We start from the raw sequence: 16160 nt of genomic DNA, 5'->3' as shown, positions 1-16160 counted from the left end.
CTTTAAATAATTATATTTCCTCAATTTTTAGTATATAAAAATGTGTATGCCTTCAGAAATGCCTTTATAAATACATATATTTATATTTTAAAAAGTATTCACGGCGTTCAAATAAAAAAAAGTCTCAAAGGTTTGATTGTTAAATCCAACGATGATCACCTGTAACAAAAAGAAAACTATATTAATCATACAATCAAGTGATAGAATAGCCTGACATATAAATCGTCCAATTCGCAGATGCACTTTTCAGTTGAATTTTCTATTTATTTTGATCAAATTTGTATTCACCGTTGTAATGAAATTAAATTTAAACGCGTGATTTTAAAATTACACAATATATATGTATATATAAAAAAAGGAAAAGTACAAATATTAAATTACTATATAAATGCGTATAAAGAATAAAATTCTTTATACGCATGTGCGACAATTCATTTCTTCGTATTTATGGGGGATTGAGAATATATAACTATTGTACACATATGTTTTTAAACCAGTATTTGGTAACAATCTTGCACATTTATATTGTTATTACTTTTTCATTGTATAATTATATTTATAAATGATACAACTTTTAAAATTGATTGTTAAATATCGATTATATTACTACGGATCTCGGATCATTGTCCTGTTATAAATTGTTTTTGTTTTTTTTTCTATTTTATCACTTTTTAAATATATATATATATATATACGTATATAAGGAAATACATTTTTTGTCGAATAAATGGAGAAATAGAGATAATTTTGAAATATACGTCACTACATGTTATCACCAGAAAACTATTAACAGTCGAAAACGAATAGATTGGGCCAAAACACCATCTATGATCAGCTGTAATCAGGGATTTTGACATATGTAGAAATTAGTAGGAAAACACAATTCTTTCTAATAGTATAATAAAAGATTTTAAGGTTAATTCAAGTGTAACACTGTGATAAAACTTCGTAAATAATTTTCTAATAAGTTTATAATTATAATATTAACGTTATTGATCGAAAACAGATTTAATTATAAAAAAAAAGGAAGAAATTTAAATGTGAAGCAGTTATGGCAACGCCCGTCACTGATAAGAAACCGCGAGTGATTGTTTTAGGAGGTAAGCATAATTGATTTTCTTTTTTTTTTTTAGATAGTAGATTTGACGTTAAGAAAAGAATAAATATAGAATTGTTTTCTTGTTGTCACAGGATGCGGTTTTATTGGGCGTAATCTCGTGGAATATCTACTGGATAATGATTTGGTATCGTACCTACGTGTTGTAGATAAAGTGCCTCCACAAACTGCATGGTTAAATTCAAAACATGGGAAATTATTTGAAAATCCTCTGCTTGAATTTAAAAGCGCTAATTTAATAAATACAGGTAATAAATTGATTATAGATATTACCTGTATTATGTTCAAATTAAATCTAGAGTTGTATTATTAGTGTATTCGGTATATATACACATGACATCTCTTTGTAGCATCTTGTCAGAATGCATTTGCTTCTGATAAACCCATTGATTATGTTTTTAATTGTGCTGGAGAAACTAAATGCGGTCAAACAGATCCCGTTTATAAAGAAGGCATTTATAAATTAAGTATTAATTGTGCTCAACAAGCTGCCAAAATTAAAGCCAATCATTTCGTTGAAATATCCTCTGGCAATTTAAGTTCTTCTGAAAAAGTAATAACACAATTATTCTATCCTTTATTATATTTTTAATTAAATATTCAATTGTAATTAATTCATTATTATTTATATGAAGGTACCTTGCGTAGAAGAAGAAAATGGAGAACCATGGACATTTGTTGCAAAATATAAATTACAAGTAGAACACGATCTGAAAAATATATCAGATTTAAAATATACTATTCTAAGACCAGCAATAGTTTATGGACTTGGTGATAGAAATGGCTTAGGTATTTCAAATACATTTCTATGAATATTTCCAATTTGATTTTTCATACTTATTAGTACCACCAGTTACACATACGAAACATCTTGTATATTACAATGATATAAGTATCTTTATATTATACAGCACCAAGATTAGTAGTTGGAGCAGTTTATAAACATCTAGGAGAAATGATGAAATTACTTTGGGGCCCAGATCTTCGTATGAATACAGTTCATGTAAGAGATATGGCTCGAGCTATTTGGCATGTAGCAAACAGATCTGATACAATAGGACAAATATATAACGTTGTTGATGAAGGAAATTCTACTCAAGGATCCATAAGTGCTATCGTTTCAGAATTATTTAACATCAACCATGATTATTGGGGTACTACACTATCTACTCTGGCTAAAGTATGAGAAGGATTTTAAAATTATTCTTAGTATGTTCTTATCTATACTTATATATATTGGGCGTTATTCAATGAGTATTTTTTATTATATGCCCTAAATAAAAGATCAGTCGTTTAAATAATATTAGGTCATATCATCATTCTAAAATAAAACATTATTTTATATTTATTTTTTAGACCGATATGAGTTCTGTAGTTGAAGAGGTAAATGACAAACATATGGGTCCTTGGGCTGATGCGTGTAACAAAGATGGAGTAGAAAACAGTCCTCTTTCTCCATACATAGATCAAGAATTGCTTTATAACAAGCATTTATATTTAAAACCAGGAAAATTATCTAATAATACAGGTTTTACGTATATACATCCTAAACTCACAAAAGAATTACTTAAAGAGGTATGTCGATTGTATAGACATACCATATATTAATGAAGATATAATGAATTTCTTGAATTGATCTTATTTGATTTTTCAGGTTCTCGATGATTATGTGACTATGAAAATATTTCCACATTCCTTAGTACTTTAACTCTTATTGATAATAATTTTTTATACAGAATACTTGGATGCTTGTAATAATTTACACATATACATAGAAACGTTTCACCTTGTGCCTAGTGATCTATGCAAGTACGAAAGTTACATACTTTAGTATATACCGAATCCTTATATAACCACATTTTACAAATTTAATAATACATTAGGTGAGTTTATAGCATTCTTTCCAGATAAAAGATCATGATTCCATAGATGGGCTTATTTGCCAATGTGATAAAGTAGAGATTAATGTACTTAATTTTATTATAATTAAAATGCAGGCTAATTTTGTTTACGCTATTAATTACTAATTTGATTATCAATCAAATCCAATCATTTTGATAGCGTAAAAATTGCCTAAATTAAAAGAAAAACAAAAAATAAGCAAAAAGTATTGAGGACGTATTTATATAGTAAAATCAAATAATATAATACTGTATAAATTTCCTCAATTAAAGACATTATATAAAGTATTTTGATAATTAATTTTAATTATTACATACTTGGCCAAATATGTTTTTTGTATGCAACGATTTGGAGATATCTATAAAATAATATCGATCATTGTTAGAGATACATGATTTCTTTTTAATTATTGTGTTCAATTGTATCTTCCAAGTGCTGTGAATGAACCTGAAAATCATTCTATTCCAAATAATTATCAATATATTTTATAGTACTTAATATGGTACTTAATTCATACATAACGTATTAAGCCAAGTACAAACAACGTGATTAAGCTAGGAGATTTTATTCTTATGATATTAATCCTTATCAAAATCGCTAGATATACATAGTAAAAGCCTAATGTTTGCATAAGGTGAATGCATAAAATGATATAAATCCATGTTAGTATTAAAATGCCACATAAGTGTAATAGCATTTCTTTTTTAAAACTGTTGTTAAAAAATATACATGCGAGCATTTTGATAATAAAGTTATTCAATTTATCAATATTTTTGTGTTTTCACTTAGATTACTATATCACTCTAGGTATAGGCAATATGTAAAGGAAATAAACTTGATTTCTCTATCTTAATTTTATTTAATTTTCGCTTACAACAAGATGCTGTATTCAGAAAGTTCAACAGTATTCTTAAATATTTTGTTTATCATTTTAATTTTAATACTTTAAACAATAAGGTTATAATTTTATATAGTTAATTATATGTAATATATTAAAATATATGCTTTTAATATTTTCCAGAAATAATATATGTACAATTATGACTACAAGTATATGTACACAGCAAATGCGCTCTATAAAAACGCCATAATCTTTATAATATACTTCTCTAAATATTAATAAGATATAATAAAGAGCAGTGTGTTTGTGTGTGTGTGAAAATAAATTATTAATATTTACTTGATACACAATAATTGCTACATATAACAATATATAATACCAATCAACATAATTACAAGTTCTTTTCTCATATAAAGTAAGTAATGTCTGAATTACATTTAATCACTGAACATGAAGATATATTTTTTTTTTTCGAGGTAAACTGCGTAAGTCTAAATTATCGTGTCTAATAGGTACAGACATTAAGTTAAAATTAAGTAATGTAAGTCACTCTGCAGAGCGATAACTGAGGAGGTATATATGTCTGACTAGAGTCGCCGTACAATAGAATTAATACTTTAACAGTATATGGCCAATATTATTAATCGGTTATTATTGGTGTCTATTGCAATGTAAATGGAATATAAATTATCTTGCTTATTTCATATTAAAGCTAGGAGATTCTTATGTGGTGTGGGCCTATATATAGTTTCCAAGTTAAATTCAAAATAAATATTAATATTATCATAAATAAAAGCATTCAAATTATAAAATATATTAAAAAAAAAAAAAAAAAACATGTAATAAAAATTATAATTACAAAAACAAAATTTAAGAATTTTGAGTTTATCATTAACAACTTAAAATAATGAACTAAACGTGGAAACTAGATGAATAATTATAATGTTATTGACTGAAATCATCTGTAAGTCTTACTGTATGTGATTTACAGTGAACTATGGTAAAAAAAAAAAAAAAATTAAAATAAATGTTATGAAGACTAATAATGTGATATATACTACAATAATACAAATGCACGTATATCATGTCTCTACCTTAGAAAAGCAACTTGTTCTTTTTTTTTTTTCTATGGTAATTAGTACTTGATATCCGGGTAATGTGCTGTTTTAATCTGCATTTTATAATCAATATTATTTTCACACAATAGCACGGCGACCCTATACATGATTGTTACAATTTAAAACTTATCACATTTATATAATTACTTAATGTTTACCATTCAAATGAAAATACCAGTGCTAGTCTTTTATAATATTAGATTTCATTTATGTTCTTTTTTTCTTACTTTCTTTTATAAAGAAAGAAACAAAGCTTTACAAAGTATAGCTTTGGATATTATAAATATAATCAAAACGTAAATATCATAAGTGGAATGCTATAAATTATGACATACTCCAAATTTGTATAAAAAATATTTCCTAATGCGAAATAATATAAGACTTTTTTTTCACAATTTTATTTATAAAATTAATCTTATTTTTTTTCCCCTAATTTTTTTTCTTCTCTCGATAATTCCAATTTATCTGTATACGCCTATTTTATTTATTTTTTTTTTTAACATTTTTAGTAAATGTTTTGTTACTTATAAGCCCAAACACTGATACAATCTTAAACATATATATAATAATATATATATATATATTATTTATATATATAGATTATTGTATTATGTAACATCTGCATTGTAAAGTGTGCTAAATATGAAAATTGAATGTACAGGTAGTTCCCATTTTATAAATTCATATTTTACAAATTCTCAACTTTAAGAATTGTTTTCAAATACTACAATATAAAAGGAAAAAAACAAATCTATTCTTCATTTAACATTATTAAGGTTTTCAATGGAAAAACTTAATTATCAGGAACAGAAGATATTCTTACTTAACAATACGGTAATCGGTTACGAACTAATTCATAAAAGTGAGAACTATCTGTATATTTAATGAAGAATATTATATATATATATATGTAAAAAAAACATACAATAAACGAAATTCATAGAAATAATGATGAGCTGTCTTTGATAATACTATACATACATTTGATGTATGTATAGTTTAATAAATTATATAACTGCCCTTTTTTAAAACAAATTTTGTAACAAATATTTAACAAATGTGGAAGTACAATACTATAGAGAAATAACATAAGATATAACAGACAGTATATAATGGAAGTAATACCAAATGAGAAATCTATGTAAAATCACAAAACAAACATCAGAGAATGTGTAATATGTTGCTGAACATAAACTATTGCAATTATTATTAGATGATATACGAACTTAATAATAATGTATATGAAATATAAAATTTATATAATATTAAGATATATGCAATGAGTTCTATGCATCTTGTCTAAATAAAGCTATTATATTCTTCTGTAGAATGTTATTGAATATTCTCAATTAATTAAAAAGAATGTTTTTTTTCTTTATGAGAGATATCTATATGCATGTAATGATGATAATACATAAATAATATTATTATATATTTAAATTTAAATGTAGAAGGACTATCTCAAAAATGTTCTTACATTCTACACAAAATTTAAAATAATAGCAGTTTTTTTTTCTTTTTAATAACATAAAATGGAAACATTTTAAACATTAAACAAAAATTCTCTTTCGTCTATAGAAGTATAGATATTTTCTATATGATAAAGATGCAATTGAAGTTCTCTAATATGCGCAGGTCCAATATAATTCTATCTTTACTTGATTTAATTATGTGCTCATGGCAACTACATTATTGCATGGTTCAGTGTAATATGATTTTGTGAAATATCACTGAATGTTAAAAGTAATAAATAACAGATAGTGGAGGTACAGTAACAACACTGACATGTCTATGTCTCACTCTAAAAGATACACCTTATTCTATCAGGTACTGTAATGGGTTTTCTGTCATGGTAACATGCACCAGTCTGGAATATATATTTGCAAATTTTTCCTTTGTCTATTGTATGATACACAGAACTCTTACTGCTTTATATATATATGTGTCTGCTATTTTTAAATTAAATACATTTAATCATTGATGTACTTATCTTGCCTTAAAACGAACAAATACATCAAAACGGATCTGAATTTGTATTGTAAATGAAACTTACTTTTTTATATAGAAAACGATACAGTATAATATCACTGATAGATATTATGAATTATTTACAGTTTCTGTATGAATTATATTTCTTTTTATATTAAAAATAATAGAAATATTTTAACGAAAAAATAATACATATAATAATTACAATAATATTTTATCTATATATATATATATATATATGAATGTATTTTTAAAAATTTACTTTGTATACTGAAAGTTAATACTTTAATGAATAAAAGATATAATGATTAATTAGAAAAATTAAAATTATTTTCACATGTAGTTAAAAATATATTATATCAAAATGATTAAAATTGTAAGAATCATTTACAATCGTCAAATAATTTAAATTGTATTTATGGAAAATCTTATAAAGATATTTTAAACGCAAAGAACATGTTCACCACGAGGACCTATTATATAATCGTTCTGTGTATCTAAATTAATGTATAAGTAAGTTCATTTGTAATACTCATCTTATTTTACAATATTAAACTTGCCTTTTTACATTCAGAGGATTTCTGAAATTTTGAAATATATCAAAATTAAAAGATCTACAGTCAATGTTATGTGACAATGATTTGTCAAAATTACTTGATTCTACTGATGTAAATTCTATATATTTTCTTTTTTTTGTAATGTGAAGCATTTCATTCATTATTTAATTTGTTAATGTCATTTGTTTTTAGGGCTTCTCATTTCATTTGAATAGCGAATTTTAAACTTACAAACCATAACTATATAGTTACTATCTATATATTCATGAAAAAAGAAAAGTAAAAAAAATTATATCTACTAATTTTGATACGTATATAGTATCGAATTTAACTCTACTTTCATGTTCTAATGCTAAGAAATTTTTATCATATATCTTTACGTTTAAACTATATGAAAAAAAAATAAAATCATGGAATGGCTAGTATAATCATCATTAAAATTAAAATACATTGTTAATTTTTCAGCCAATTATAAAATTGTATAGGCCTTGCACACTTAAAGATTTAATGTATTTATGGACTCGTACTCTATGCATTATTATTCCATATATAGTTTCTTTTTTATCTATTTAAATTCATTATCTTTGTAAAAAGAACAAAAAAATTCAATACCAAGTTGCCCGAATGGTATTTATCAGTCATAATTTAATAATTATAATGTGTGCATACCATGTATTTTATAAGTTGTTCTACTTTAGGTATTCCAATTCATATGTGACATTGTACATACATTGAAAGTCCATCTTCGTCACATTCTGATTTAAGGAACGATGTTTCGAATATTCATATAAATACTTTTTTCGTTTTTACATGTTAAAAATAATTTGTAAAAACAAGTACACTTCTATCATTAGTTATACAAACTGTAGACTTAATTATGGATACCTAAGGATTAATATACATGATGTAAAGTTGACTGTAACTAAACATACTTAGGTATCCATATATATCTAAATTCGAAAACTTTATTATAAAGATCTCGTTACTCGATTTGCGAGTAGAATAATTTACAAGAATTTCTCAAATTTCAATCGGAGATGTAAATTAGAAAACCTGGATTTTTAACAAGTTTACTTTTGTTCGTAATACTAAGATTATTATTTGAAAATTTCATTGAATACTATTTTTCAAACACGATATCCCTTTTTTTTTCTTTTTGCTTTTGAGAGAAAGAAAGCGAGAGAATTATATGATATAATGTCATATAAATCTTTTGGAACTGTATTTACTTTTATTTTTTAATTTCCTCTCTACCTTTTTTATAAGCTTTGACTTTTCTTGCTTTCATAATTTCTGTTTCTACTCATTTACAACAACTTTGTAACAGGTTTTTGTTTTAAATTAACGTCATATACCTACCTGCTGTATTCCAATTCATGAAAATGCAAACAGCCAATATCGTTAGCGTATTCATCCATTTGGTCCAAGTACTGGAACAGATGTGCAGGTAACGTTTTCTGATGATATATCATTTTCTTGACACCCTGAATTATTGTTTAGGCTACCACTGTTACTGTCTAAAGTACAATTGACCATAGTGAACTGTGTGTCATCCAAATCTTGACTTTCTTCTTCATTTTTTCTTAAAACGGTACTATCACGCCTTTTGTACTATAATTATATTAAAAATAAATTCATATTTCCAAAATAGTAATATATTAAATCATATTTAAAAGAAACTATTTTATCCATGTTGTTTTATATGTATACCTGAGGGTTTTCCGTAAGACAAATATCCTTTGATTCTCCATTTACATCCCAAGATGATAGTAATGGTTCCTTTACGCAAGGTTCCACAACACCATTGGAATGTCCTCCCTAAATCAAATTATTTAATATAAAAATTCTAAATATGTAGTGTGGTTTAATAACTATTATCACTTCAACTACGACAATTTTTATTATAAAAATAATGAAGATATTTGAGATGGTAATAGTTATTAAATCACTAGCACATTCAAATTAATTTACTTTGGTATCTGAATGTGGATTTGAAACTGGCGAAGATGGACAGAGACCAGCAAGTTCAACATCATTAGAAGAAACTGTAACATTCATTTGTTGATTTACAGGAGCAGTAGATTCGATACAACATCCATTTCCGTTCCGTACTGAAATACGTCCTTTTAGAGGTTGAGCACCTTCTCTTAAAGATCTAGAACTCTCGCATTTATTTCGACAATAAATGCTGCACAAGCAAATTGTTATTAATACTATGCTTATGCTTACACCCAGGATTACACCTATTTAAACAAACAAATATATTATTATGCGTATAAAAGTAAGACATTTTCTGTAGATGATCATACTTTTGTTTTTGTTTTTTTATAATAGTAAATACCTAAACTTTTACCAGGTATTATATTTTGTGCTGGCTTCGGTTCATTCGTAGGAATTTTGATATCTGTACCACCAGTAATAATTATTATAGGATCTGATGGTTTACCATAACCTGCTTTTGTAGCTGCTTGTACAATTACAAAATACCGTTTTCCTGGAACTAAACCTGGAAGAGTAGTTGATGTTTTATTTCCAGGAACTGTGACATTTCCCCAAGTTTCAATAGGGTCCTTTAATTCCATGGTAAACGCAACAAAATAATTTTTTATCACTCCATTTATTCTACTTGGTTCTTTCCATGCAATGCGAACTTTTGTATTGTTACCCAAAAACCACTGAACATCTCCAACTTTTCCAGGAACTAAAATAATTAAAAAATAAGTCAATGTTCTATAATTTGTATTATATTTATCATTATGTATAATATTACCATCTTCATTAGTATAACATTCAACAGATTCACTGTAAATGTTACTTTGATTATTTTCATGTCGTATCATTCTTACTTTAAATTGATACAGTGTAAATGGTTTCAACTTATCAACAATCACCTTGGTATCATCTCTGAAAAACATATTATTATTATTAAAAAATTTGAGTATATTATAATATAATTCGATACAATGAACTCAAATAGATTGAATACATACAATGTAATGCATGTGGAATTCGTAGAATTTTGGATATGAACCGCATAATAGCAAAGTTCAAAGGAATGTGCACTATGCATTTCAGTTACTGACCATGTCACATTTATAGAGGTAGGTGAAACAGGAATAGCCTCCAAAGCCATGAATACATTACCTTAATAAAGAAATTTAAGGTAAAAATTGTGAATGTATTTTATATTACAAAAGGTTTAATTAATTACTTACTGGAACCAGAATCAGTAATATGAATGATTTTGGTTAAACAATATTTTACTTCACCGGAATTTACCATACAAAGACCCACAGTGTAAGAACAATTCCTTTCTGTGAGGAATAAAAAAAGAAATGATAATATTAATATTATTACACATAAGATAAATTATTCATATTAAAATATTGCATGTCGGCTAAATATCAGCCAGCACTCACATTGCTCGTCTACACGGAATTGAACATAGTTGTAAGAAAATACAAAAAATATCCTTGTACATTTTCTCCAGACCATCGTCTGGACCATTGATTTGTTGAAAGTAAAAAAAGAAAAAAAATAAACGATGATAAATACATGCATATCGCGCATAGAATATGCGTACATAAAATAAAAATAGAAAATCCACTATATAACAGAGCCTGGCATATGCAATATGTTAATATAGAAAATAAATATTTTTTTATATATAATTCTTACCAAGATTATTAGTTAATGTATATTCTGTAGCATTTCGTGGGAGAAAAACGGTTAATAATTTGTATCCGTCTGAATCTTCACAGTAAATTTGCCAAGAATCGAAGTCTGGCTCAATTTTGTTTTCTTTTAAATCTATTTTCCAGATGACCTATGTGAGATTAATTATAAATAAGATACTATTCCACTTTTCGTTTTTAAATCATTAAAATTATTTAAAAATTATTTTCTCACTTTAACTGCCGAAATCGTGATACTTAATAGTTGCATGTGTACAAAATTTCTAATGTTAAATTCATTATAATCTACAGAAGGCATTGTTACAGTGCTCCAATTTAATTGCATTTCACTCAAATTAGGCCATCCCTGTTCTGTTTTTGCTATTATTCGTACATCATATTTAGCCCCTTTTATTAAATCTGCAAAGTATTGATTTTATTTTTATAAAGTACTTTTTTGAATAATTTAAAATATTTTATTATTATTAATTTTAAATGCATACCAGAAAGAATATAATATTCAATGTTAGCAGGTAGAATAACTACTGTGGATGATGGATGCTGATGTAATCTCCACTGTAATTTATATTGTACCACAATGCCACGTGATTCATTTTTTGTTAAAGGCTCCCATGATACATTTAACTTTGTATTACTAATAGCATTTATATTTATTTTCGGTATGCTTTTAGGAACTAAAACAATGAATTTTACTTTAGTCAGTGGTACATATAGTTTCAATTACTATAATTTATTAATTAACATATTTATCTTATTTAACTAAGATAAATAGTTAATATATTTGAGAATATTCAAACCACTTGGAGCTGTAGAACACAAGATGGTGGCAGATTGATCACTAGCGCCATGTATGTTCCATACTCGTACGTAAAAAGAATAATTTGTAAATGGTTCTAGAAGTTTTGTTACTTCTACAGATGTGGAATTGCCTGGCTCAGGAGGAGAAACTTCTTCTTTACCACCTTCTTTTTAACAAAAATAATAGGACAAAATAACTTATAAATTCTTTTTTTTTTTTGATGCAATTCTAAAATTATTAACTTATTATAATTTTTTTAATTTAAATTGATAACAATCCATTATAAAATCTTACCAGCAGGGCTATAATGGACGGTATAAGCTGTAATACTGGTATATTGTTGAGGCTTTGGTGGTTCCCATGAAATACGAATTGTAACTGGGGACACAGCACGACATTTTAAAGAGGTAGGTGCAGCAGGACTATTACGAGATGAGTTTACTTGAAGCCGACCAGCAGCCCATATTTCTCCTGCTGAATTTACAGCTACACATTGATACAGACCAGAATCTGCTGGAACTGTTGCCGAAATTGCCAATTCCATTTTGTTGTGTTCTTTTACGTAAGTTGTTCTACGTCCTATAATATTAATTTTTTATGTTTTAGAAATATCTATGAAACTTTGTTACCAATAATAATACTTCAATTATATTTTTACCATTGGCTGTAATATTTAGAGAATCCTTTAGCCAATAAATTTGTGGTACAGGAAAACCCTCTGCCTGACACTCAAATCTTGCAGTTTTTCCATTTGGACAAACTCGATTTATAGGAGTTTTCAAGAATGATGGAGGTACCAATATATCTACAGTTATATTCTATAACAATTTAAATAATAAATTTAATTAATATCAGAACATTATTATATAAAATATATTATAAAGATATGAGCTTAATACATACCTGAATTTCCAAATCACTTGTCGAATTTTTTGAAGAACAAACATAGATGCCAGCATCAAAAATGCTTACATTTCTTAATTCTAATATAGCAATGCCAGTAGTAGAATTAACAAGAATGCGAGGTTGTGGAACACTGCTGTTACCTTTAAATAAATAACTTTATATAATGACAGTATATTTATAATTTATAAAAAATTCAAAAAGTTTGTATAATTACATACTTGTATTTCGAGGTATGAAAGTCCATGTTATAAGAGGCAGTGGATAACCAGATACAGCACATGCTAGATTAAGGCTTGATCCATTAAGTAGCCCATGATTATATGACGTTTGTGGAAATAATGATGGTGATTTATATGATTTTTCATTCTCCGATCTAGCAATAACAGTCAGTTCTGCCTCTTTACTTTTTTTGGTTTTTTTTAGGAATTCATTAGTCACTACACATCTAAAATAATAAAAAGAAAAATATTTTAGCAATGGCAGTAGTATTTATAATAAGTTTTACTAATATTTTATACCTATAAGAACCAGCATCTGAAAATTGTGTTGTACTTATATACAGAACACCTGGTGATACCATTGAATATCTGCAATATCAAATAATTTATATGTATATGGTCTTTAAATATTAATAATTATTTTCTTTGCTATATTAAACATACTACTAACTTTGAATTATTAAGACTAAGCAGAACTGATTTTCCATTATGTTCCCATGTAACATTAGGTGGAAAGGGAACACTATCTATAATACAGGACAATCTTACTACTTCGCCTTCTTGAACTGTTACACTCTCTGGTGATTCTTTAAATACATGGGCAAGTTCTATAATATTAAAATGTAAAAATATTAAATCTTTTCGAACAAATGGATCAATAATATATTACATAATAATAATAATAATTATTATTATAAACTTGCCTGCTATTTCAATGAATGTTGGCGATGATCTCAATAGTCCTCCAAAATCAGTACGTGTTATGCAACGATATTCATCTTTAATATGATTCTTAATATTAGTAAGGCTGGTATTTTCTTTTTCTTTGAACTTTTGTGACTTTTGGAAATTCTGTTTCTACGATGAATTATTTTTAATGTCAATTACATTTATCACTTTCTACTTTAATTATTGTTTTATATTCGTACTCATAAGTACCTTAATGTAAAGAAGAGATCCATTACGTTGTACAGGGCATCGGGTAGAACCACATGGTGGTACTGGTTTTCCATTACGTAACCAAGAAATAGTTTGATTAGTATCAGCTAAACAATCAAGTATTATCGTTTTCTTTCCCAATATTACATGACCACTAGGTTCTATTTCTGTTGTCGTAGTAAAACCTGTTGTCGAATCTGCATCAGAACCATCCGATTTAGATACATCCCTGTTATTTATATTTGTTCCAATCCCTTTGACACCTGTAAAATATAAATAATCATTTTTCAATATATATAAATATCAATGCACATCATATTAATATATAAAATGTTTAATTTAAATAAAGGAAAGAAGAAAAATGTTATTGTTGCATTTACTATAAATGCAAATCAATAAAATATATATAACGTTTTTAATTATATTCGAAAGTTTATAGAAAAAAGAAAAATGATATGCATATGAAATAAAATAAACAATAACTAATGTGTGCAATTAAAAGAACATAACAAACGATTACAAGTATTTCCGCAATAACGAATTGCCATGCGACATCGCTATGAGTGTAAACAAACAGATCTGATGGCAACAGTAAAAGACGCACCTGCAACACAAGCGGGCTTTAGTACTTCTGTAAACAAGATACTAAGCAAAAATATTCGCGCCGCCATATATTAACGCTCATTGGCACCGGTTTCACTGACAAATCTTAGCCGAAACACGCCGTCGTATAGCGAGACTCATAAGAAAAAATCTTCGCCGCATGTTTGACATCGTCTCGAAGGAGAGTGTTTTTGGCCGGGCCTGGTTCGTTTCGCAGTTAATTAAAAAACTCTTTTGACTTCATAAATCATTGTTTTTTCACATGATCAACAAAAATATGTTATTCATCGCGTCGTCGTTTAAAATATTCAACCGGCAATAGTCGATTACTTTGACTGCACGTTTGCCGTCGTAAATGCAACCACCACACCAATAACGCCTGCCTTCGTTTTGCGTTAGCACGCGATTCGTTCTTCCCTTGCCATCTTCCTTGCCTCCCTCCAACCCAGTATCCAAACGCCGAAGAAAATGATTCAAAATTCTCTGCCACGATAAGTACGACAGCGTCATCCTGTGGTCAACAGTAGAAAATACACCAGTCATACTATCTCATTCTCTTGGATTCGATCATATTCAGAAATCGGGTCAAATAGAGCGGTTTTACATCCTCCAATCAGACATCTTCACGTATATAGACTACGCTCTGATTGGTGCATTTTAAATATTGATTAATCTGATGCAATCTAATCTCAGTATTACTTTGACGCTATGCTTATTCATAATTAGATATTTTGTTAGATATATGTTTATATAAAACCTCTAGATTTGTAGAGATTAATTGTAATGTGTAATTCATATGTAAAATCATTCATAATTATCTTACTGTATAGTCATTACGTGTTGGCGCGATTGAGTTATCTTGTCTTGACATTTACATTTAAAGCGCAATGAAGGTAGTTAAATTACCTAGTTAACTATGAAGTCACTTGGATCGCTGTAATCGAAAAATGTTATTATGTTTCAAAATAATTTCAAAAATTTCAATCGTAAGTAATCAATTAATTTATCTCATTATAAACAACAATCATTATTTTTTAACAATAAACATCATAAGCTTCTTATTTTGAATGCCAGGATCGTAATCCCAAATCGCAAATTATTAAAATATTAATTGCAAAAGTATTTTGAATAATACGAGAAGTTGTCGAAGTTACCGCCATTGTTCCAACAATTGTAAATCATGTATGTGATTGACTTCTCATTTATATTGACAAAATAATTTCTGAAGTACTTTATTTATTAATTAAAGTTTTTAAATATGTATTAATTTTTAATATATACATTTTCGTGAGTATTATTAATTATTATATATATACATGTCAATCCAAAGTATCGTCATATTAACATAATTAATAAACAAATCTTATGATTAATACCAATTTTTATTGGTATTCTCTTAAATTAGTTTCAAACGCCTGTAACATGAAGTTATCGATCGTTAGTCGAATAAGATTCGACAAAGATGAAAATGTAACG

At 26.9% G+C, this 16160-nt stretch overlaps 2 protein-coding genes across 8 annotated transcripts; one reads left to right on the top strand and one right to left on the bottom strand.

Moving 5' to 3' along the window:
* Window positions 1-381: 381 nt before the first annotated feature.
* On the top strand, window positions 382-3115 carry LOC122517739. 2 transcript variants are annotated; one of them, XM_043636279.1, is made up of 8 exons: window positions 382-503; window positions 1007-1100; window positions 1192-1365; window positions 1468-1670; window positions 1753-1906; window positions 2029-2297; window positions 2474-2692; window positions 2772-3115. In XM_043636279.1, exons 2-8 carry the CDS (start codon window positions 1052-1054, stop codon window positions 2823-2825), a joined length of 1122 nt encoding a protein of 373 aa, XP_043492214.1. In that variant the 5' UTR covers window positions 382-503; window positions 1007-1051; the 3' UTR covers window positions 2826-3115. The 2 variants fall into 2 exon arrangements, with proteins under 2 accessions (XP_043492214.1, XP_043492213.1); XM_043636278.1 differs by lacking the exon at window positions 382-503 and adding an exon at window positions 544-915.
* Window positions 1573-15157, bottom strand: LOC122517737 (protogenin-like). Of its 6 annotated transcripts, XR_006303921.1 has the most exons (22): window positions 14686-15157; window positions 14082-14344; window positions 13847-14000; window positions 13594-13750; window positions 13443-13511; window positions 13143-13369; window positions 12922-13064; window positions 12677-12836; window positions 12313-12597; window positions 12017-12184; window positions 11702-11893; window positions 11434-11618; window positions 11203-11350; window positions 10740-10838; window positions 10515-10668; window positions 10295-10428; window positions 9866-10225; window positions 9496-9767; window positions 9235-9342; window positions 8884-9135; window positions 1757-1827; window positions 1573-1662 (listed from the first exon to the last, which is right to left on the bottom strand). XR_006303921.1 is itself a non-coding variant. In XM_043636273.1 (20 exons), the coding sequence occupies exons 1-20, from the start codon at window positions 14750-14752 to the stop codon at window positions 8935-8937; spliced, it is 3546 nt and encodes a 1181-aa protein (XP_043492208.1). In that variant the 5' UTR covers window positions 14753-15157; the 3' UTR covers window positions 8678-8934. The 6 variants fall into 6 exon arrangements, 4 of the variants coding, with proteins under 4 accessions (XP_043492208.1, XP_043492211.1, XP_043492209.1 ...); XR_006303922.1 differs by lacking the exons at window positions 1573-1662; window positions 1757-1827 and adding an exon at window positions 7308-7548; XM_043636273.1 differs by lacking the exons at window positions 1573-1662; window positions 1757-1827 and having other exon boundaries at window positions 8678-9135.
* Window positions 15158-16160: the final 1003 nt, after the last annotated feature.

Source organism: Polistes fuscatus, unplaced genomic scaffold (genome assembly GCF_010416935.1).
Source record: "Polistes fuscatus isolate 324 unplaced genomic scaffold, CU_Pfus_HIC Scaffold21, whole genome shotgun sequence".
Lineage (NCBI taxonomy): Eukaryota > Metazoa > Arthropoda > Insecta > Hymenoptera > Vespidae > Polistes > Polistes fuscatus.
Note: the sequence above shows the minus strand (reverse complement) of the source record. Positions and strands in the feature narration are given on the sequence as shown.